This window comes from Rhea americana, unplaced genomic scaffold, assembly GCF_003343005.1.
Source record: "Rhea americana isolate MKP2758 unplaced genomic scaffold, rheAme1 scaffold_156, whole genome shotgun sequence".
NCBI lineage: Eukaryota > Metazoa > Chordata > Aves > Rheiformes > Rheidae > Rhea > Rhea americana.
In genome coordinates, this window is record NW_028185661.1 from 2184952 (window position 1) to 2208493 (window position 23542).

Genomic DNA, 23542 nt, shown 5'->3' on the forward strand with positions numbered 1-23542 from the left:
TTTTTTTTGTAAAGCTGCAGATGGAAAGCATTATGGAAGAGCTAAGGATTATTTATACTATGATATATGACAAACTGTACTAAGTGATGAGGCACAGACCTTTGTAATGAACTTACAATGGATCACAAAAGTCACAGTTTTTAATCTAAGTTAATATAAATATGAAGTATACATATTGCCAAGTACTAAGGATGTATATGTTCTGCTGATTGTGAGTATTCATACCTAATGCAATCCTATTTAGATGGTATAAAAGGAGAATATAGTGAGGAAATACAAAAAACATATTGAAAAGTATCATAGGTGGATGTAATGTAAGTGATTCAGAAATGGTTAAGCAGATGGTACAAAGTAGAGCAACCATTTCTCTTCACTTTTATAAAGCACTTCTATTGTTAAAGTCACTGAGGTCTAACTGTAGTCCAGTGCTATAGATCTCTGCTTTCATAAAGGGCCATGTGGCATACTGTGTAAATAACCAGGTTTTGCCTAAGTGAGTTGTCAAGGAAGCAGCTGCAGCAGTTGTGTAATTCATAGCCAAAAGGGAGAGTTTAATGTACCTTTATGGAAATGTGTACAAAGGCAGTAACTCTCATGTGCAGCTGAGGCAAAAAATGTCTTTGAGAACTCTAACAAAGAGTAGGATTCTACCCAGCAAGAGTAGCATAGTGTATTATTATGATGTAGGAAGATTTAGTGTGTTAGAATGGTATGTCCATATTTGCATATCCACCACTAGATGCATAAGGTCAGAGAAAAAAAAAAGAAAGAAATACGCATGGCAAGAAAATAGACACTATAGTTTCCTAATAAACAATAAACACCATGAAGGCACAGCAAACACAGTGAACATGCTTCAAAGCATATTAAACATGTTAAACAACAAAGAGAAAATTGGTAATAAGAAAATGAAGGAGAATTTTTAATCATTAACAAATTCTAATTGCAAAACCTATGCATTAATATTGAAYGACAGTCACCACACTTTTTTGTTTGTTTGTTTGTTTAAAAAAGAGGGGAGGCTGTGAGTAGCAAAGAAGAATCAGGAATCACCAAAAGATGGTTAGGCTTGGAAGCATGCAATAAAGCCCTGAGGATTTAATATTGTGGTGGAGATTACATTTTTTGGATGGAAATATGTTACTGCAGGAATGAAGAATCCTCTTTAATTTAGTAAACTATTYGTTTATTCAAATATTTCTTTATTGGCTATTACCATAAAATATAAGAATTAGCTCTTAAGTATACATCCCAAAAATGAGATCCCACAAAACCCAGAAGTAAAGGAGGAAAAAAGAGCATGACTTGTACAAGTGGATTCATCTTACTGAATTATATGAGAAGAGCTTAAAATATAGAACAGATAGCTTTCTGTACATACTGTTTACATATGATCTCATTATGCATACATCTTGCATCTTTGCTGTAGCGCTTCCTCAAACACTTCAAAAACCTGCTTAGATCCTTGATGTGGTTACTGAAATTAACTTTTTGAAGTATAATTGTATCTTTTTTCCCAGGCTTTGAAGTACCCTTACTTTCAAGTTGGCCAGGTCCTAGGACCACCTTCACAATATTTGGAGAAGCAGACTCCTCTTAAACCAGTTCAGCCAACAGAGCCAAAGCCAACTTTACCCAAACTGGAAGCTGTAGCCAAGCTAGAACCTCTATCTTCACCTGATGCACCTGACAAAACACAGCCACAGCCCCTGTCAAAGGCTGATCACTCACCTCTCCAGCAAATTCAGTTGCCTCAGAATACAGCTAACCAGCAAATACCAAAATACCAGCAGCCACAGGCGCAACCATTTTTTCCAGCTCTCAATAAAAACTCATCACCAGTAAGTTGTTTTCAGTAATAGCTAATTTAGACAGATGATTCTATTGCAAGCTTTTACTATATACAAACAGTACTTCCACTGAAAATTGTCATGCTCGTTATTAGAGGAATTACAAATAGATAATTAGAGATTAATTACAGATATAAAAAACTACCGTTATTAAAATATAACAATATATCAGAAGAACAGATTGCTTATAACAAAAATGTATGTTTATTTCTAATACCCTTTACTGACATATATAGTAACATAGTTATAACAGCTATTATTTATTAATCTTTGAGAAACAATTTAAAAAATATTGTTGGTATAAATTAAACAAATGGAAAGCTAGAAAATCCTTAGCCTCATACAAGAAGGCTAAGGCTTTTAGGACATTAGTTCTCTCACTACCGCCTWTTGGCTATTAGTAAATAGCTCCAAACTGAGGAGCACCTATAAATCACACAAAATGCACCACTTCCTTTAAATTCCCAAACCTGGCAGAATTTAAGGATAACATTTTTAGCAAGATGCATATTAAACTGATTTGAAATGTTAACCGTATCTAGAATGATATTGAAATAAAAATAGAAAGCTGCTCTTCATTTGGCCTTCCACTTATGCTTACCGAACTACAATATAAAGTATGTGAAAAATAACAGATAGTCATAAAATGCTGGAAAGTAAACTATAGTCAGGTGGAAGAGCAGCTTTATAATCTAATTGGGTTTTTTTTGGCAGAGAATGTTAAGGAAAAGCTTATCTGACTTCTACATTGGGACCTACATTGGGACCRTGACAATTGGTGCTCCAAACCCTGAACGTGATTGCCCTGAAGGGTCTGCAGCACGTTACCCCACTCCTGACAGTTTATTTTCCACAGTCAAGAACACAGGTTCTGTAGGATGCCAGCAGTAGAGCCTCAGGGCTGAAGTGAGCCTGCAAATAGAACATCAGCTTCACTACTTCAGAGAGATTTGAGCCATTTAAGATTGACAATCCAATTGAGCTACACTCAAAATACCTCTCAATGTTGTAATGTTTTGCATCTAAAATCATTCTTAGACTCAAACCAAAATAGGTACAAAACACAAGGGGAAAAATTCTTGAAGTTCTTCATGCATATTCAGGAAGTGAGCTAGATGTAAAACACAAATTTTGAGAATTGAATTGAAGCTTTTTTTTCCTTATTTAAATTAGAAACAAGCAGCTAGTGGCCCTCASAATGGTGCAGTAGGTCTTAAAAGCTGCAGGAGACGATGGGGTCAGACTTTGGTAAAGGCTGTGGACAGCTGGGATGACATGGATGACACTGAATTTGGAATGTCATATTCAAAGAAGCCTAGCATTGCACTGTTAAAAGAAAAGAAAGACAAGGAATGTCTTTTTAGGTAAGTCCTGTAACTATAAAATCACAATTTTCATTGTTTACAAAGTCTGGTAGATTTATGCATTGATTAAAACAGATCTGCTAAAATTTAAGTCCATGAAGCTCTGSAGGGATGCAAAGAGCTGTATCAGGAGACCATATTTGGGTGCGATAATGATATAGCAACAGTAATATCCAAGCTTAATCAAATTTATTTTCAGACACTTAAGATCTGGGTTTTTGTCTTTTTTTAAGAAACCTGTGTGTTTTACTGAAACTAAGTTAATTTCATTTCCTCTGTCACCTAAGTTAGGGAAAGTTTTGCAACACTTATCCACATTAGCCCTTATTCAGTAGGCCAGTTCTTAAGCTACCCAGTTTTTCTGAGGGAATCTCACTTATTTTGAACTTGTTGACAGCATGAGGAAATGTGGAAGGATGACAGCATACTGCCTCTCTTGTACTTCTTGGATTACACAGTTTTGTCTGCTTTTTTTTTCATTGGTTTTGAAAAAAAAATCTTCTAAATGTAAACATTCTTTCTTTAAGAAATTAAGTGGGATTCATGGGAAGACAACTGCTCAGAATGCCTTCCYGTCTTTTTTGAGGCGTGATCTCACCTTTGCTTTTTTAATTCTTCTGCCTAATCTTATTCTCCCACAGAGATCATTTAACAAACAGACTTATTACTATGGTGATGTGACTTGCTATTTTCCATATATACTTACATTATTACTTTTYTTGAAAGTCTTTAGTTGCTTTTTATTAAAATTTTGATTTAAAGTCAAATTCTCCATTCATATAGAGAGTTCCACTTTCATTCATTTCAGTAATTACCTCAGTGAGATACAATCCTGCTTTTTCATAGAATTTTCATAAATTAAAATACATCTCAACTTTCCTCTATTTCCTATTAACTGAGGAAGCATATAGGGTATATGAATTGGGGAGGGGGAAATCATTTTCACTTTTTCACATGTAAAGCAGTTGCTTTCTTCTGTACTTTCAAAAGTAGCACTGCAAACATTATTAACAGCTGATATATTTTTGTACATTTTAGTTTATTATTAGCAACAGTTTCTCTATGAATTGGGAAAACAGTTTAAGCAAAGAACACCATGACCAGTCAGTTTAAAATTAAAAAAAAAAAAAAGTGTACCCAGCCTTTTAAGTCCCAGTCAAACTCATGATGTAGGAGATTTGGCTGTTACTTTCAGTGGGAATAAATTCTACTGATGAAGGCGGAATGAGAGAAGAGCACTGAACTTCAGGCTAGTGTCAGCTTGTGGTATTCTGAGCTGAAGTTTTTGGTTACATTGTCTGAACATTTTGATTTTTCAGTGTGCCAGATCCAAAGGTTTCATGTTGTATCCTGCCAGGAGGTGAAAATAAGATTCCAATGCGAAGTGATTCTGGAATATCAAATACATCAGCAAAACAGTACTATCTGAGACAATCAAGATATCTACCTGGTAAGGGGAAAAGTATGTTAGGTAAAACACAAACCACAAACAATCTACATGCAGTATAATAAAACTTCAGATTTTACACTGGATAATTTTACTTTTCATAACCTGGCTGATCTTTCAAGGATTGAGTTAAATGTTTTGCAAGATCACAGCTCAGTACAGTGGATGCAGAAGGTCCTGGCTATGTAGAGGTGAAAGATAGCTCAGCACTACTTATACAGCATAATAGTTCACAGACACTCTTATGATCACTAGCATATAAAACACTCTCAGCAATATGAATCTAAGATCTCTTGGGAACCTCAGAGTATATTCGGATTGACCATTAGAAGGTTGTCTGAGGACTGAAGAAACTGCCTATAGCACACAATTCTCAGTTTTGCAATATCTAGAGACTTGGGGTTTTTTGGACTTAAAGTTCTGAAAAGCACAGTTGCTTTTCTTGGTAGAAAGTGTGTAAAAACATTGTCCGCTCACACAAGTAGGAATTCGTACACATGCTTCTCTTCACTAGACAGTCATTTTCCTTAGGAATAAATAGATAATGTAGTTTAAATCTGAGTGATTTTGTGTGTTGAATAACATAAAGTGATGTAATTGCTAAGAATAAGAATGGGAAGAAAGAGAAAGAAAAGGGAGCATACGCTTCCGTTAGTTTTCTGAGGATACTCTGTAATAGAATGATTTCCTTGGTTTCTTATTATCTTTTCGTTATATGATGGTTTGTGCAATTACAGTAAGTGTATTACAACTTCTACTATAAAGCACGTATAAGAACTTAGCTGTCTCACAGAGGAATTCTGGATTGCTAGGCAAGGTGTTTTATTATGTGTTTCCCAGAATGTATCACTAATTTCCCAGGAATTCATCAGGCCAGCTGTAACTTTTGAATAAAGTCATTTCTTGAATGTCAGATAGGATACCCGGAAACTCAAAGTCTTAAGTCCACAAAAGCTATTTCTCTATCTAAAAATAATGCAAACAGAAAGTTAATCTCCATTTCTCATCTTTTTTAAAAAACTTGCTTCTAATGCTTCTCTCTTTTTAGTATTTTTTTCAATGAGAAAGGCATAGTTATAAAAAAAATAATTAATATCAGCATTTAACCCAATGAGCGTATTTATCAGTATTACTCCTAGTCTGTCACCACTAGATCTGGGAGCTGCTTTCATGCTGTGTAATCCCATTAACTCTTTTAATGTTCCTAACATACTGAAGTGGCAAGAACCAACTTGTCCTACTTCTAAACTTAACCATTGAAAAAATAGTTTATTTTCAGCTTTGAGAAGCCCAGTATTTCATAGGTATATTTGATCTGTATTAACTGTTTGAAAGTCAAAATATCAGAAATGAGGTTATAGTTTTATATTAGCTAAGTGACTGTACTAAGTAGAAAAAAAAATTTTTTAAATAAATGTCTCCTGTTTTCGTAGTTCTGTTGTGAAATCTAACCTAATCAATGGACATTGTTCTTTGACTCATATTAATGATGTTTACGTTATACCACAAATAATTCAGTGTTGTTTTACTTTTTTAGAGATGTCAGTTCTTCATTTTTTGAATTGTTATGCTTGGAGACTGATTCTTACAGCATTTGGCATAATTTATTTTTTAAGGTGTAAATCCTAAGAATGTCTCTTTAGTAGCAGCCAGTAAAGAAGGATCTCATGGAACATGGAGCAACCAGTTGTTTTCTAAACCACTAGGACATGTTGGAGGAGGACTGTCTTTCAACAAAAATAGTACAGGTAAAGGTGTAATTAAAATCAGTCACATTGTATCAAATCATACTTTATGCAGTTAATTTAGTTAAGGCCTTCTAGTTTAATTTATACTATCAGGTTTATCTTCTATGCCTCCTTTATTTTTTTTTTCCTCCATTTTCATTACATACTGTTAAAATAACAATGTTTTCAAAGGTAAGCAACTTATTTTGCTTTCAAAGCATACAGAAAGTATACAGACTAGTTCCTATTATAAAACTCAAACAAATTTTGTCCATAATCCTCTTAGACCCGTTATCATATCCAATTAATCCAAGCAACTAGTGTGACCTCATTACTGCTTGATTAGTGTGATGTGGGACACTCTAAAACAGTAGTCCCACATACAAACACAAGAGATTGGATGATGAGCTCATATAATAGAATTATTACCTAATATCCTAAATGTTTCTTTTAACAAACTTTGTCTCAAATACTTTCCTGTATGAAAAAATCCATTATTTTCAGCAATGAGCTTGCAACAAGATGCCTTTCAGTATTACTTTTTTGTGTGAAAAATACCATTATTGACATTGTATAGAGTTAAAATTAARACTTAAGCAAGTTAAATGACTTACCTAAGAGTTCACAGTAAGAAAACATCAGACTCATGACTTAAAAAAAAAAATGCTTGTACAAGGCAAACTTTAGGAGGCTTGCTTACATGCAGATACTGTACCCCTTTTTAACAGTGCTTTAGCAGCTACCCTGCACTGTCATCAAATCTGCTTTTCCCTATGAGGTATGAGTTGCTCATCTGAAAGTATGCAAAAGAAATTAGGAAGTGGAAATATTATAGCATCCATTAGAATTTTGATGGAATTGATGAGACTTAAGTAGTCAGCATATGTACCTCTTTAGTTTCAGGTACCTAGTATCTACATGCCTCAGAATTAATTAATCTGTTTATAAAATACTCTTGAAAAGGAATGAGGCACAAAAAGGTGAGGAGCTCTGTTTCCGAAAGTATGCATCAAGAGGCTAGGCATCTACCTACTGGACTGGACTGAAAAGAAAATCATCTGAAGTCTGTTGGTCAAAAATCCAGCTTTTGTCCATAATGGCTTACTTGGGCCATCTGCTAAAATGTTTAAAGAAAATAACACAAAACAAAACAGACTATTTTTGAATTTTGGAAATACTTAACATTATTTCCATCAGTATCTTAAATTGGATGTGCTGATCTTTCATGTAATGGGGAGGCAACAACGTTTAAGACAGATGCATGCAAAAGCAGGATAGCTAGGGCACAAATCAGGGAATGCAGCACATGCAAGTTATATGTATTAATTTTTCATATTAATTGGACTGAAAGATGATACTGCTGTTTACAATTTATTTAACTAAATTTGGTTTCTTTAAATGCCTTCATTTTTTTCCTTACCTGCAACTTTATCCTAAGATGAAATAAGTTAACAACAAATACTTCCAAATGCTTTCTTATGAAGAATTACAAGGTTATGATCAGTTAACTTGGCAGATATGTCTGAGKGCTTGAACTTGTGTGATTTATTTATTTGTGTGACTACAGCGTGACTGCACTGTTGGAAAATTACATTTGGATTCCATTATTAGAAAGAACCTTGTAAAGTAGTTAGAGAATAGCATTTCCTGCTTGTGAAAACATGGGAGTGAAATTCTTGTTCTGTTTTTCCTCATTTCTTTACATCACCTAGCCAAGTTCTTCACCCTGTTTTTCTAAAGTACTGTCTTTCCATCTTTTTCTTCTTTTCATCTTCCTTCTCTACAGAAGAGAATTTAATTATACCAATTGAAAAACTATCATGCAAAGAAAGGTTGAATGAAAAATTAGAGGATCCAAAAGGTAATTTACAGCAATTATAGCTTGGTTTTGCACCTTTCATATTTATATTTTACATTTTCTTTTTAAAATTGCACTTATAATACAGATTCCAAATTGTTACATATTTCATTTTCAATTGTAATACTATTTTGTCAAACCTTACTCTTTTTATTATGACTGCTTTAGACCAAGACTCTCTGGGCTGAAGGAATTAAGACAGAGAGTCCTACTTAACAATGAGCTATGCTTTAGCAACTATCTTCCAGTGACATGTAGAAGCAGGGAAACAAATGAATCTTACTTATCTCAAGGTAAAGTAGCATGGAAAACTGGTTCCACTTAGAATTTTACTCTTTGGGGGTGTCAGCTGGATGAACTCAAGTAAAATAAATACCTGTATTTAAGGACTCTATTTTTCTTTCTATACTCACAAAACCAGAACACACTTCTCTATCTGTGTTGAAAACAAATCACATCAGTTGTTGATTTTGGCTTTCTAAAGGAAATGGGATCTTCACCATTAACTTCACTGAGCACAAGATTAAACTATTAATAAAGACGTGCAGCTACAGCTAGGGAGAGGGAGTCATTCTCCCGCCCCTACATGCAGACCAACTTGAGGACTGTCCTAAATTACACCACTATAATCCTTTGAAATATGAGAGAAGAAATTGAGTACCTGTGCTTATTAAATTCCTTTAAAGAATATCTGAGTGTTCCAGTAAGTAACTGATTTTGTTCTGAACCCTTGGTGCTTGTTCTGTTCTAAGGGCAGAGATTATTTTATTGTCATAATTATAAGCCAGAGCATGTAATTGCACTGTTGCTGGATTATGGTGAAGGACTGATGCTAAAGGAGAAGCATAGGCACCTCTGCTGAAGGACTGTTTTGTGACTTACACCATTGAATTCTGATTCTCCATCTATTACACTGATTTCACAGTGCTGTGATTGCATTGATTTCAGTGGAATTACAGAGTAAAGGTGGAAAATCAGGTTTCCAGGCAGCCTAGTTCATATGTAAACACACTGGTCACTGCAAGCATTGTAAAGCTGCTGGAATGTTTCACCTCTCCCACAGTTTCCGGCACCTCAGGCAAATACTGCCTTTGCAATATACCTCATTGCAACTATTCATCATTTTTTCTTAACTTGCTGCTCACCTCAAATGATTCAATGACTTCATCCTTTATGAAGAATCAGGTGTGTGTTGTATGAGGCAGGGGCTACTGCCTAAGCTAAGTTTATGCTTGCTGACATCATGGCCATCAGTATCTACCTGTACACCTGCTGCCAAACCACCTGGATGCCTGATGGGGATTCTAGTGAGAACTCTTTCTTTTGTACAGCAGTGGTCAGAGGTAAGGAATGAGTTATGGCTTGCTCTGTAATAAATTTTAAATTTTTATTTGGAGTTAATTCTTTTGTTTTGTATTGACATGTTTTTTTTCCCTCCTTCCTTGTTCCCATCCAGCAAAAGATCACTCCTTCARTTTCTCCTAGACTGTTCCTCTGAGATGCTTTCTTCTATTTCTTGCAGAAGGGTTCATAAAGAAGGTTGGACATTGACAGGTAAGGGGAGACAAAAGATGGCTGAGCAATTTTTGACAGACAACTTTGCTGAGCTGTAGATAAGCAGGCAGAAGTAGTCTTTTTGAGGTAATATTAGTAAAGACCTGTCATGTTTTCATTCTCAGACCTCAGGATTACAAAGAATACTGCTGAACTTCAAAGGACACTCATGAACTACTCCCAGTGAAATAATCAGGTATCAAAATTGAAGGGAAGAGGAGAATGTATGTTTGTGGCAGGTGAATGAAACACTAAAATTGTGTTGTTTTGTTCTTCAGGCACACTTCTGAAAAGGAAGAAAACCAGAAGATTAAGAAGTAACATTTTATTGGAATATTTCATTAAAGCTGTGTTTTTCATTGGGACTTCTGTGTCATTCTTTATTGTATTGGGAACTGACATCAGATCAGATACAAGGAAGCCACACACAGACTCAGCTGTTCTCAGGATTGATACAAGTATCAATTTGGGGAGACTGGCAAAAAACAGTCAGCTGAACACATTTTATTACCACTTGTGAAAAGAGAGGCATAATATGACCCAATACARCTGTAATTAGCTGAGGAGTCATTTGGGGTTTGTAGATAACCAATTTTACAACTTATAGATCCACTGCTTTGAGTTCTGAAATTATCACTAGAGGTAAGTGTGTTTGTGTGAAGAGGAGCATTTGGGGATTGTTCTGAAGCCACAGATTTAGGAAACAGAAAAATTTTGTCAAATCAGATATGTGTTTTACCAGAGCTACTATTGAAACCGTCCTGAATGTGATCACCTATTGTGATAAAAATGCTCTATTTGCTACAGGTCTGGTTAAAACAGCTGTATATGGACTTACAGTTCACAAATGTAATACTACTGAATGTGGAACCACACCAGAGAAAACAGTTTTTTTCTGGATATTGCACCAGCATACCCAGTCTAACACTGTCTATGACTGACAGAGAGAGGAAAAGAAATTTTGCTTGGAGCAGGAACAATCTAAATATTGTAANAAAAAAAAAAAAAAAAAAAAAAAAAAAAAAAAAAAAACTGCCATTCGACAATAATTTCAGTACTGATTTTGTGTGTAAATGCAGGATATTTCTTGACTTCCAAATCAGGGTGATTATGTCAACCTGCCTGAGGTAGCATTGCTATAAATAAAAATCTGGACCAAAACCAGGTACAGTAAAATGGTACGCATGGCTCAAGAGAGAGGGGATCTGGGTCTGACTTTCACAGCAGGTCTTTAATTGTGGAACAAGCAAAGCCAACTTCAAGAAATGCACCACTTAACACAAGAGCAGTTTGAATCTATTTTTAGATAGATGTAGGCCTAAAATGTGCAGTATAAGACTACTGTTTACTACTGATTTTTGAATATTGAAATGCTTGAACTAGCTTCTAGTAAAGAAAGTATCTGCAAGTAAAACATAAGATATTGCTTTCTCTATAACTCAGCATAAACCTTTTTATAAGGTCTGAGTTTAATAAACGTACACATGAAATGTTTTTTCTTCTTTGCTTCTCTATGCCTTCTAAATTGCAGCATCAGATTACTGAAGCATAAACTTAGAGGGTTTGTTAGGTGCTTTAAAGGGTCTGACTAACACAAAGCAAGGAAGGAATATATGCTTCTTCTCAACAGATAACAGCTGGAGTTTTTGAAGAACACTCTCACTTAATAGTCTTGTGGTACTGTAAATATGATTTGAAGTGACTATAAAAAGCAGGCAAAGTTTTCTGAGTGCAGCTGAAAATATTAAAACTCTGTAACATCAACAGGAAATCCTGGCATTGTAGGTGGTGCTGCTTACAACCCACCAGGAGGATATATCCCTTCTTTTCATAAAAAAGAAGTTGGATCAGCTGGACAACGGATACAGCTAGCCCCTTTTGGTGCATCTGCCTCAGGTAAGAAACATCCCTTTACCTGTTATACACATCTGGAGCAAATAGAGAGATTCATTTCCCACACCTCCTAAGAGATGTATTAGTTTTTAGTGAGGTTTTTCTCAAGCTTTGTAAGAAGTTATGTCTGAGGTTTTTATATAAGTGAATTAAATGCAGGTATCTAGAGGTAATCCTGATACCCAAAGAAGTTATTGTTAAGTAAAAGGCTATTGTTAAGCAATAGGCTGCTACCTACTGTTAGATAAAAGAGAAAATAAACATACAAACTCCTTGTTATTCAAGAAGGTTTAGACTGTTTGCTAAATTGGTTTTGATTAGCCAAGGGCTTAACAGAGCTGTAAAACTATGTAACTCCACAATTTGATAGTAAGTGATCATATAGATTTGACACAAATACAAATGCATGATTTATGCAGCCAGTAAGAATTGGCACCCTTTGACAGTAACTGTTGTAGCATGGAGCTGTCCTGTTTTGATCTACAGATGGACCCATGTGATCTACAGCTTATGTTGTGGTTATGCAAGATGCTTTTTCATTTTGTCTTCATCTCACTGTGTTGGCTGTGCAAGTCTCTGGATACTGAGATGACATAACTCTTCGATCCTTTAAATGTCACAAGAAACAGTGCTTATGAAGTGAAAGTTTCAAAGTTGCTACATTCTCATTTGTTTTTTATTTTCTATAAATGACCAATTCTGAACAGCTGTGATGTAGTAATGACAGGGCTGTGCATTACATAAAAGAAAAAAGATTTTTTTTTGTTATCAGTTGGAAGCAATGTGAAATATATTTGAATGTAACTGTTACCTACTCTCCGTTAAGATATGTATATTCTGAGCGCTTTCTTTACTGACACATTTCTGATCTAGAGAAGATTAACAAAAGTGCTGAGTTTGCAGGAGAAACTTGTTTGTGAGTAAACCCTCCAAGAACATTTGTCGTTATTTCAGAGGATATAGTAAAGATCCTGAACAGTGAATTGTTTAATTAAATGGCCTATGGCAGACCAGTCTGGTACATTCCTGCTTAAGAACATTGCTTGTTTGGCTGACTTGCTATTTTCAGTTGTCTGCTCCCTCTTATGGAACTTGCAAGTGACCTCTGAGGAGAGAGGGGAGGAATGAAGGAGGAAGCATGCATTCAAAGATATGCATAACAGTATGCATACAAAAAAAATCATAACTTTATGCATATACTGAGCCTGGGTTGGTCAGAAACCCACTAGTGAAGACTGAAGCTGCACTTCATTATCTTACTGACTTATTACTGGAACAGCAGCTCTCGTTTTGATTTGTCACACTGTGTGGATCAAGAAGTTCACAGGAGGAAAAAAATTGCAGCTATCTCTAGACTGCTGTGAATAGTGAGAATGAAAAGAAATTACTTATGGTGATCCAAAGGGAAATAAAATCATTGTTAATCTGTAATTAGAAGTGAAAAATGTGTAGTCAAAGTCAGAAAGGTTGGCAGATGGAAGTCAATTAAGAAACTATTTCATGTCTCAGAGAGGAGCGAGAATCCTATTTCTTAAACCCCTCATATGGAGCCTTAAAAACTGCAGATTTGCATGGCTAGAGAGATAAAGATGAAGTAAATGGCAGATTTTATCTGCTATCTGTCCTTATTTGAATATTAACACTTTTTTTGATGCTTTGCTTTCTRTTATCCAAACTGTAAATTTCTATTCTTGTTACCTTTTTATTTTCTGATATAAGCTATGCTCTCATTTGTTTTTGCTCTCTTCGCTTTTCTATTAAGTATTTTAATGTCAGAATTTAAATAATGTAATGAAGTATATAAGGTAAATTTTTCTGAGGAAAATGCTGTGCTGAGTCCTGAGAGAAGTGACCTTCATTGTTCAGAGAGAGGCAGATGGGAATTGTTTGCTGCTGAAATATGAGAAATGCCATCTTAAAATAAAAGGGAACAATATTAGTTTCCAAAGAGATGGAACCCTCAGTAGCTTCATTTCCTTGAGAACTTTGCCAAACAGATTCTGCTGTTGAAAAAACAGGTGGCTTTCATAAGAAACAGAATATGTAGATGCAACAGAAGAATTATGTATTTTATACATAACACTGATTTTTAAAAAAGTATCAGTAATCTGTAATAACAGAATGCTAAACTGTGAAAGTAGGAATGGAAGGGACAAGACATACTTTAGGAATGCTTTAAAAAAAAGAAAAGGTGTTGCATAAGTCTAGATAAAAGGGATGCCAAATGACTAACTTTAAAGGCTTGGGAAAATGGAAGACATGGTGATGAACATGAAAAGCAACAGCTGCCAACTACTGGAGCAGTGCAAATACTTAAGTTATAACAAGTTTGACGAAGTAGCAAGTACCTGAAATGCAGGAAAAGGGCAAAATTGGTGTAAGAAGGCCAGGAATGCAGTAGTGCTCTAATAATAATGCTTATGAGACCAGGTGGATGCCAATATAAGGAAAAAAAAAAGACTGAAGATTTACAAGAGATCCTATGAAATCGAGAGAGAAATGGGAACTTGGGAGGAGGAAGACTCGCCAGCACGCATACTAGTTGCTCTCCGCTAAGCAGGAGGGGAATAAAAGGCATAAAATCTCAAAAGGATCGAGAGGGTCTCCAGAAGCTTTACCTCAGTCTAGGCTGTTTGGGCCTTACCAAATTTATTAACATTAGCATTAAATGCTGACTTTTTTCAAATATTTGAGATAAAGAGGAAAGCACCTGGTTTCTGTAGCAGTATTGTGATAAGAGATACATTCTCTTGTGCACATTCATGTCAGCTTTTTCACTAAATTTCAGTCTCAGTGTTTTCAACAGGGATTGCTGCAAAACCCATGTCCTGGAGATAAAAATTACTACCAAGATGTAGAAACTTCTGGAAATACTAAGCTTACCTGAAAGCAAGTATAGGCAGCATACCAGAGACCACAGTAAGACTGTTAGCATCCTGGAGTTTCACAAGTCATCTTTAAGCTCTCGTTCTTCGATCTATGAAGCAATGAAATACTTTTTAACTGTAATTGATTCTGTGTTCTTGTTCCTTTCAGATTATTCTTGGAAAACCAAAGCTGCTCGTGCTCAGTTACCAGGTACTACTTACAATTCAGCAACAAAAAACATGAATATTTTAACTCGCCCACCAACAATTCAGCCAGTACATGGAAGAACAGACTGGATGGCCAAATATGGAGGACACAGATAATGTCATCCTGCAGAGATGTTACGTGAGCTGCATTCACTCCTCCTGCACTGGAAACCCAAAACGCCTATTTGCTCTAACTTTTCCTTAGCCTATGCAATATTAGAAAATAATAAAAGACCTTGTGTTCTATTGCCCATGAAAGAAAAAATATATTTCACATAATATTATGCAAAATATTGGCTGGAAGGTAGGATTTCATAAAGTATTGTGTAACACATCTTGCCAAAACTACTGAGTATTTAATGAAAATATTTCACTAACATTTTTCTATAGATTCACATAGTATGAGTGTACTCTTAAAAACAACTTTTATGGTTGTTTGCCCTATGCAAGGCCTCCATTGGCAACTTTCTGGTACTCAAGCAGCAAGAAACAGGGCGAAATTAGAGCAAGCACCAAGCTTTCAGGAGATGTGCTGCTTCCTTACTACAAAGGTGAAAGTGAAAGCACAGACTGGACTTGGAGAAGGACATGATGCTGTCAAACAAGGATTTCAGAACTCACCTGTACCTAAGAGTTATTTAGGGTCTATAATGTGCAAATGGTTGTAGAGATTGTGAGAACTTACTTCTTCCAGTAGGACATAAGTAATCCACAAACACTACATGAGAAAGATCTAAAAACTTGGCCTGTAATGATAAGCAGTACTGAAAAATAACTGAACAAGTACTGAATGCTACACTTACCTGGCCAAGTTACAATTAAGTTTAAAAAATTGCATTCTGCAGTTACAATTAAATCATGCTCACATTTGGTCAAAGATCTGTGGAAATTTACATCTCCTTTGTCAAAGGAGCGTCACAGTGAAGTTTTAAAGAGCCTGAATCCCTTTAGTCTAATAATCATTTTAAGGATGAATTAGCCAAAAAGGCATAACTAATCAATAAACCCTTGCTTCTGAATGCCTTTATTGGGTTATCATCAAACTAAACTACAGACTTCTTATAGAAGTCCAATAAACTATGTGAGAGAAGAATTCAGGCTGGTCTTCAGAGGTTGCTTTCTATCCTAAAATCCCTGAAAACACACAGAAACTCTAATATACAATGCCTCAATGTTTATATGCTCATTCAACACATTTCCTGGCTTCTACAGTAAGTCTTAGAGTAATATCCTGCAAAGGACCTTTTTTAAGATGCTGATCCAGGATATTTCTGTTAATAGTTGTATTTAGAATAGATGCTTTAGGTTTATTAATTACACTAAACCTGCCATTTTAAAGTACAAAATAAGTACACTTTTTAAAGATATAAAGCTGTTAACGATTACTTTAAGGGTTGTAAGCAGAGAAGTGTTTGTATGGCTTTTTTAACTGCATATACAAACCTAAGTTCTTGCTGTTGATCTAATCTGCCTATGGYTGTATATATACAGGTTATGCATATATACATGGGTTATATAATTTACTGGAAGTTGATTTAGTCTGAAACAGTTGAACTAAGAAATCTAGTATTTTGTTATGAAAATTGCCCCTAAACAAAAAGGCTCTTTAATCCTACATGAGATATATATAGGGACATCTGGTCAGTAATGCACTAGAGAGTTTAGTTCAATTGCCACTGGTCTAGCCTTAAGTATTTTATGTTCCCTTAGTACTAATAAATGTCCTTGTGCTATTAAATGTATCTTATTTATTTTTAGAATATCAGTAATTGGTTATAGCAATGAAGGACAACCTCAGACTTTCTAAAACAATCCTGATTCATAAATGCACTGGCTTTATGATTAAAACCAAACAAGCAAAAAAAATCATTCTTCTGGAGAGCAAGATGCCAGTGACTTATTTAAGATCATATTCTGGTCAAGGAATTAACTAATAATCTCTGTCCTTTGCTTCCTAAGTCACCTAGAGTAGAAAAATAAATAGGTAATAGAGAAATAATATTTGTTACACTAAATATAGCTAAGAAGAAACATGTGGTCCTTATGATGTGCTGAAGGATGTTGAAATTGCTTGGACCATGCACAGCCAAGACAGACTTGACTTGTCCATAATCAAAACATGACCAATATCGAGAATTTTTTCTTGCTTCACAACTAATAATAGGAGGCTAAAAGATTTTGTACGGTTGTTTTAACTCAGATTCATTGATTACATATTGGATTTTTTAAAGCAGAGATGCCATCTAATGCTTTAGAAATTTAGCTTATGATGATAAAGCTTCAAGCAGAGGGGAAAAAAAAAAAGTATGTAAAGCTCAAGCTTTTCTCCCCTCCCTTTGTTTGAATTTCTGCTTCTGCAGAACATAAAAGCAGTAACAAGGTGTTCTAGCAGCAGTTTTGACTTCAAACTGTAACTTTCCAAGCCACATTAGATGTTAAAACCAATCACAGAATAACAAGACAAACTTATAATTCACAAAAACAGCAGTGAGGCTTAATGCTGATCTAAATTTAAATGCTTATTAGTCTAATTCCCTGCTTTCCATTGCCTTTATTCCATTGATGGACAGTTGCAGCCCAAACTTGCAGATTACCTGATTTGAGGCCATATTACACAATTTGAAAAATGATTTATCTTATCGGTCTTCAGTTTATTGCAGAAAGTGCRCATATGTTTGCATTTTACTTCCACAAAAGACAACTGGTCCAAAAGCAATGTGAAGAGGTAAATAATCCACGCCACAGCTGAGAGAGAGGTGTCTTAAATGCCAATTTGCACGGTTTATTAACTCTTTCAAGTTAGAGCAAATACATTCAGACACCTGGCCACCAGCATTAGGTCCAGAGCCCTGAATTGAGCGCTTACAAGGCTGATTTATAAAGAACATCTGCCCTCCTGTGCCCACACCCCCTTGTTCCTACACAGGAAGGGGAAAGGAAGGGGTGAATACAGATGAGCACCGCAAGCTGAACACTCCAGCTACAGGAAGGCATTCTCAGGGCCCTGACTGCAGCCCCCCAAGAGATTTCACTGCCTGTGCTCCAGGCCAGCTCTGACACTCAGCTGTGTGGCCTGGGATSCGACTGCTCGCACCAGAGCTGAGAGAAGCAGGGGCCTGGCTCCCTGCAGGACCCTGAGGGCCTTGCCCACGCTGCGCTGCAGCTATGCCCGTGCCTGGTCACGTCCCTGCTAAGCCAGAGCCCAACCTGCTGATGTGACTTCCTGGCGTGATGGCAGCCCTGTGTCATCACTCTGACTTGCCTGGCAAATCACTGTGCTGTTGGCTAATCCTGGCTACCATCACGAGACTCGGTCTGCGTGTCTTGCTGGGGTACTGCAGGACTGCATCCTTCTCTGGGATGCCACCGCGCTACGTGTTTTGCTCTGACCCCTGGCTCTGGGCTCACTTTTCCGGATGCAGCAACCCTCTCCCACTGCTCCCTGACAGGCACTTCCCCCCCCACCTATGACCAGAGCCCAAAACCATCTCCTGAACACAGACACTGGAGAAAGATGGCTGCAAGGAAACAGAGTGCATCACCGTCCTGCAGAGGTACTAGCCCACTTGTTCAGAGAACTCTGGGCAGCTGAGGCTCYAGGGTCTCACTGACAAAATGGATCAATCCCATCGCTTCCGTCTCCCAGTACGAGTCACCAAACAAGAAAGGCTGAGAAAACTGAAGCTGAGGTTCTGTGCAGAAAGGGATGTAGCTAAATGAGCCTAGARAAGGGATATGTTACCATCTACCTGTAGCTCTCAGGATTTTTTCTGCATGGCAGCTTTACATTTAAGATGGCTTCAGGCAACAGAGGACTTGGGGAATTGTCTGAGGACAAAGACTCACAACTGAGCTTGCTAGTGTTTAAATAAACTTTCACAGAGAATTTTTCAAATCTGAAATAGATCACTCATCTTGGAAAAAATGTTAGATTTTAATGCAACACTAGCCTGAATATATGGTCTGTATGCATTTGTTCTTTTTTCTCCTCCCTCCATTCATACAATTTTCATATTTAAAAGTCACTGACCATAGACAGAGACTGAACACTGATAAAATCTATACAATTCATGTTCACAAACACACCCAGATACTCTGCAGGAAAAGCACCTGTCAATTCAGATGAAAAAGAAAAAAAAMCACAACTGTGTAGAATGCAAAAGGTTGTAATAATCATCTTTTAGTTTATTTTACTTCTCATGAAATGCAAGAGCTATGCCTACAATTTAGTATTATCTAATGAAGCATATTTTGATTTCTTTGATGAACAATAGTCTATAAAATGGCCTGTAGTTGGGCACTTTTGCTCACGATTTTAAGTAACGGGTTTACACTCATTGCATTACTGTAGAACCTCGACAGCCTGCTCCATGGTTGCGTCTTATGAGCCGAGGTTCTAACACACAGTGCTGAATGAACAAAGTCCTTGATTGAGAGGATTCAAACTTGATGACAGAATAAACTGGCAGATAATTGCTAGAGGAAGAGCTAATAGAATGAGCACGTTTGTTAACAGTAAATATTAATGACAAATTGGCAAATTCTCTATCTTGGTTTTAGAATATAACAAATCTCAGAATGACAAATCCAAATGTATATTTAAAGGTTCAGTCCTGCAATTGTTTGCATGCAAGTGCTAAGAGGTCTTTGCCTACAGTCAGCTGCAGGACCAGAAACTAAACTAATACTATTCCTGTATTTTCGCGCTTCACAGTGCAGAACATGTTGAGGCAAATACCATTTTGGACAACGTAAGGGCTCTCATCTTCTGTCCTTTAAAAACACAATCTACATGCATTAAAAGATATGAAAAATAAAATGCACAGACAGCAGTCTCTTTTTTTGCTTTTGTGTAGTACATTCAGGCAGTTGCATTTTCAGGCTTCTTAGTAATGTATCTTCAAGTGACTTGTTGCAGACTTATGGCTTAAGAGGCTTTTCCATGAGCTGTAATCCTAGACGTGCAACCATGAGTAAACTGTGGAACAGAGTATTTGTTAAAAATCTCACAAAGAAACAAAAAGGAAAAAGAAAACATTGACATGATTTCATTTAGCTGAACTTCAACATAAGATGTCATTTTTCACAGAACTTATCATGTAACATTTATAAACAAATCCACATACAAGTTAAACAAAAAGCTTATTCAAAAATACGGACTAAAGCAAAGACGTGTGACTACCTGGCACCAGCAATTAACCCAGGCATTGCTTTTCTGGAGTTGTAAAATCTCATTCCCATAACTGTAGCCAAAGTTCCAGATGCCACTAGAAGAAGAAAAGAAGAAAGTCCAGCCACAGCTATTTCAGGAAAGCAGGTCTGAAATACCAATGTAGCACTACAACAGTGTTGGACATCTAACAGTGCCAATAAAAATTAAACACCTACAGACAGAAATGCTTCCCTCCTCTCCACAAGGAAACGTGTGAACATTTTACTTTTGCTACTGTTGTTAAACAGAAGAGCTGTTGCAAGCTTGATAGCAACCTTSGTAAAATGCACCATTACTCATTAGAAACAAGTACTTCTAGTCAGAGTTAAGACCACTGTCTAACCACCCATAACCCCTAATTCTCTGGGCAAGTCCCCAAAACCCTCCAAAAGCTTCTCCTTATTTGCAGAACAGGAACGATTATTTCCTTTAACCCAAACAGCCTCAAAACTCCCAGAAAGGTGGGATGCTGTAAAAAATCATTATGCGGGTGATAAATATTACTGTTTCCACATTCTCTGTGACCATTGAACTAAAAGATGGAACTAATTTAAAACTTGCATTAGATTTGAACACTACATTCCTATATACATTCAATCTAAAGATGTCAACATCAAACATTAAGAGCCAACAGTAAATTTGGCCTACAGTGTCTTTGAATTTTTTAACAGTTTAATACTCTAAGTTTAGAAATATAATAACTTATAATAACTCCATTTGAGAATATGGATTAGCAAATAGAAAGTAATCTGAAGGATCAAGGTGAGAAAGTGGTAACATTTTAAATATGACTCCACATTTAATTAAGACTGGAAAAAAAACCCATCAATTTCACATAAAACTTCCATGATTGTTGTTTCTTTGAAGAAGAAAGGCACACGGAAATGGTGTATGCCTTTTCCSAAAATTTCAGGTTTGTTTGCATCAGCTTTGGGAACAGAGTAAAAGATATTATAAAGGTATGTCAAGGTTCTTTTTCAGACTTCTAGCCTTGATATACTGTAGTTAATCTAAAGATGAGCTGAAGTCATAACTGCAAGTCAAAGCAGAGAAAAGGAAGAATGGATGAAACGAGAATTGTGCTAGTCTGGGATACCGCACTACCTTGAAGAAGGCTGCTTTGTCTACATGCATCAAATCAAGATATATGGAAGCTGCCTATCTATCTGTCAACACACTGCCTGAAACCTAGTGCAGGAGATACACAGTGCAGGAGCCACTCCTACTACATACCAGACCAGAAGAGAGAATTCACAAACAGAAACTTGGTTTCATTCTAAGCTGTTTTACATATTTACATATTGACAAGATGGCTTGGTCCTCTGCAGTCTTTGCAGGGATTTCATAAAGCCCTTCAGCACATTATATGATCAAGTTCCATTGGCTTTATGTAGTTTTAAATCACTGTAATACTGTAGTATCACAATTCTAATACTACTACGTACTACTACGTAGCTACAGAACTAGAAGGAACCTCAAGAGACCATCTAGGCTAACCCAGTGCCCAAAGGTAAGATCAACTCCTGACAGATACAGGTCTAACCTGTTTAAAAATAAGAGTCCTGCAGTGACAGAAATTCCCTGAGGTCTAGCTAATCTCCGCCAGTATTTTGTAATACTTTCTAYTGTTAATTTATCCTCATGCTTCACCTGAAGGGTTTTCTGCAAGCTAAACCTACAACTTGCTGTCCCATCTTTTAGAAGCATGAAAAACAGATCATTCCCTCCTATACTATATATTCCTCCCTACTCAGGACTATTTCTTCCACAGTGTATGATATGCTAAAATACATCTCTACTGAGATGCCTGCAGAAACCAATATCCTATAAAATCATATACTGCTATGTCACAATGTTCTCACTATTGCAAACTTGCTTATTCCACGGCTATAGACTAAAAACGCTCCTTCACAACTAAACATCTTTCRTGTGTGTTCCATGTGCCTACGTTAGCGTGACATGGTACCTACTCTGGCAGCTGAGATATATATTTCTCCCTGTCTGGCTTCCAAAAAGACAAACTAGGCTTTAGAATCAAGTGTCATGTTCTTATGCTAATACTTCCTCATTGTGGGCAGGAGGCTCTGCCACCATTTACCTTTATATAGCAGTCATATAAATAAAAAACACAAGTTGGCTGAAACATACTAGAAAAAATGTTACTATTTATATGGCTACCATGCCATATAAATGCTTAGTACCTAAGTGCCAAGCAAACTTACCAAGAGAAAGCCACACATTCTTTGGATCTTTGGACTGCTGGTAAGCACCTAATCCTGCTAAACCACCAAAGAGAAGACCAGCAGCTAGAGATGGGACACTACCTTGAATAAGTGAAACAAAAAGAGTTTACTGAAAGACTACAAATCAAACAAAAGCAAGCGTCACATTATTAAAAAAAGTYTAAAAGAAAAAATACTATTTTTTATAAATAGGATACTTAAAAGCATTTAATCAAACACCATTTAAAACAACAATTTAGTGTAATTTACCGGAACCACTTTCTGCAGCATGTCGAGATTGTATATTTGAATTTCTTGTAAATGCAAACTGAACTCTGACCTTCCTGATCAGCTTACTTTGGAAATACCAAGTCAAGCTTTTAAAAGGGAGGATTTAAGCTCATGAAATCAGTCAGACCACTAAACAGTCCTCCAGAAGTGCTTAGATATCTGTAATAAAAATGGCCAAATTAACACCAGATAGAATGGATTATTGCACTATTATTACATGAGAAAAGAATCTGGATATTAAGTTGAAAGTGATCTGGACCTGGAATTCACTGAACTTCATCCGTTTCAATGACAGTTGAATGCTTTTATTAACAGGGATAAATACAGCACTCGAAACCACTGCTTACACTGATACCAACTTATCTCCTCCATTTAAAAGGCATTTTTAAAAAGAACAAAAAATTGCTTCCCCTTGGGCCTTAAAAACGATTTTCACACCAATACTAGTCACCTCCACTTTTCCTTATTGCCCAAATTTATTTTCCCTTTACCACGGGTGACAGCAGGCCGCGTTACTCAGGCCAAGTTACAAGACGGATTAGCCGGGCGTTTCTTCAGCACGCTACCTGCTCTGGCGTAGCCAATCACGCCACCAGAAGCGACCAGCGCCGCGTACCCGAAGCCGAGCCAGTCATACTCCATCTGCGGGCAGCAAAAACCGAAAGCAGAGCAGGCTGCTCACCGCGGCCGAGCCGTGGGCCGCCGCCCCCACACGGAGCGCGGCCATGGCCCCGCTCCCGCCAGCCGGTAGCGGACGGCCGTTGGCGACGGGGCCCACGGCACCCCCCACCACCTTCCCCGAACTGCTGGCGGACGGCTTCGCACGCCCCTCCACTCCCCCTCCCCCCGCCCCGCGATCTGTTAGTGGGCGACCGTTGGCGGGGGGGGGTGCGGACTGGCGCGCCTCCCCCTCCCGCGAGCCGTTAGCGGGCGACCGTTGGTTGGGGGGGAAGCTCGCGCGCCTGCGCTCCCCTCCCGCGGGCCGCTGGCGGCGGCCGCTGGCGGGGCGGGGGCTCGCGCGCCCCCGCACTGACCTTGCTGCTCGGCGCC

At 37.2% G+C, this 23542-nt stretch overlaps 2 protein-coding genes across 4 annotated transcripts in view; one reads left to right on the forward strand and one right to left on the reverse strand.

Annotated features, from left to right (window-relative positions):
• MAK (male germ cell associated kinase) overlaps positions 1–16515 on the forward strand; it is a 35377-nt gene extending 18862 nt beyond the window's left edge. The window contains exons 10-16 of one of the 3 annotated variants that reach the window (XM_085299919.1): positions 1521–1841; positions 3024–3214; positions 4534–4664; positions 6278–6409; positions 8175–8249; positions 11568–11696; positions 14730–16515. In XM_085299919.1, the coding sequence (XP_085156045.1) occupies positions 1521–1841; positions 3024–3214; positions 4534–4664; positions 6278–6409; positions 8175–8249; positions 11568–11696; positions 14730–14884 (1134 nt within the window). In that variant the 3' untranslated portion in view covers positions 14885–16515. Of the gene's footprint in view, positions 1–1520; positions 1842–3023; positions 3215–4533; positions 4665–6277; positions 6410–8174; positions 8250–9702; positions 9843–11567; positions 11697–14729 lie in introns of those variants that run through there. The other 2 variants (XM_085299920.1, XM_085299921.1) reach the window with 2 other exon arrangements.
• A 2418-nt stretch (positions 16516–18933) lies between these two features.
• LOC146598690 (transmembrane protein 14C-like) lies at positions 18934–23536 on the reverse strand. Its single transcript, XM_085299922.1, has 5 exons — positions 23527–23536; positions 23059–23134; positions 22202–22303; positions 19950–20034; positions 18934–19745 (listed from the first exon to the last, which is right to left on the reverse strand). Exons 2-5 carry the CDS (start codon positions 23132–23134, stop codon positions 19688–19690), a joined length of 321 nt encoding a protein of 106 aa, XP_085156048.1. The 5' UTR covers positions 23527–23536; the 3' UTR covers positions 18934–19687.
• Positions 23537–23542: the final 6 nt, after the last annotated feature.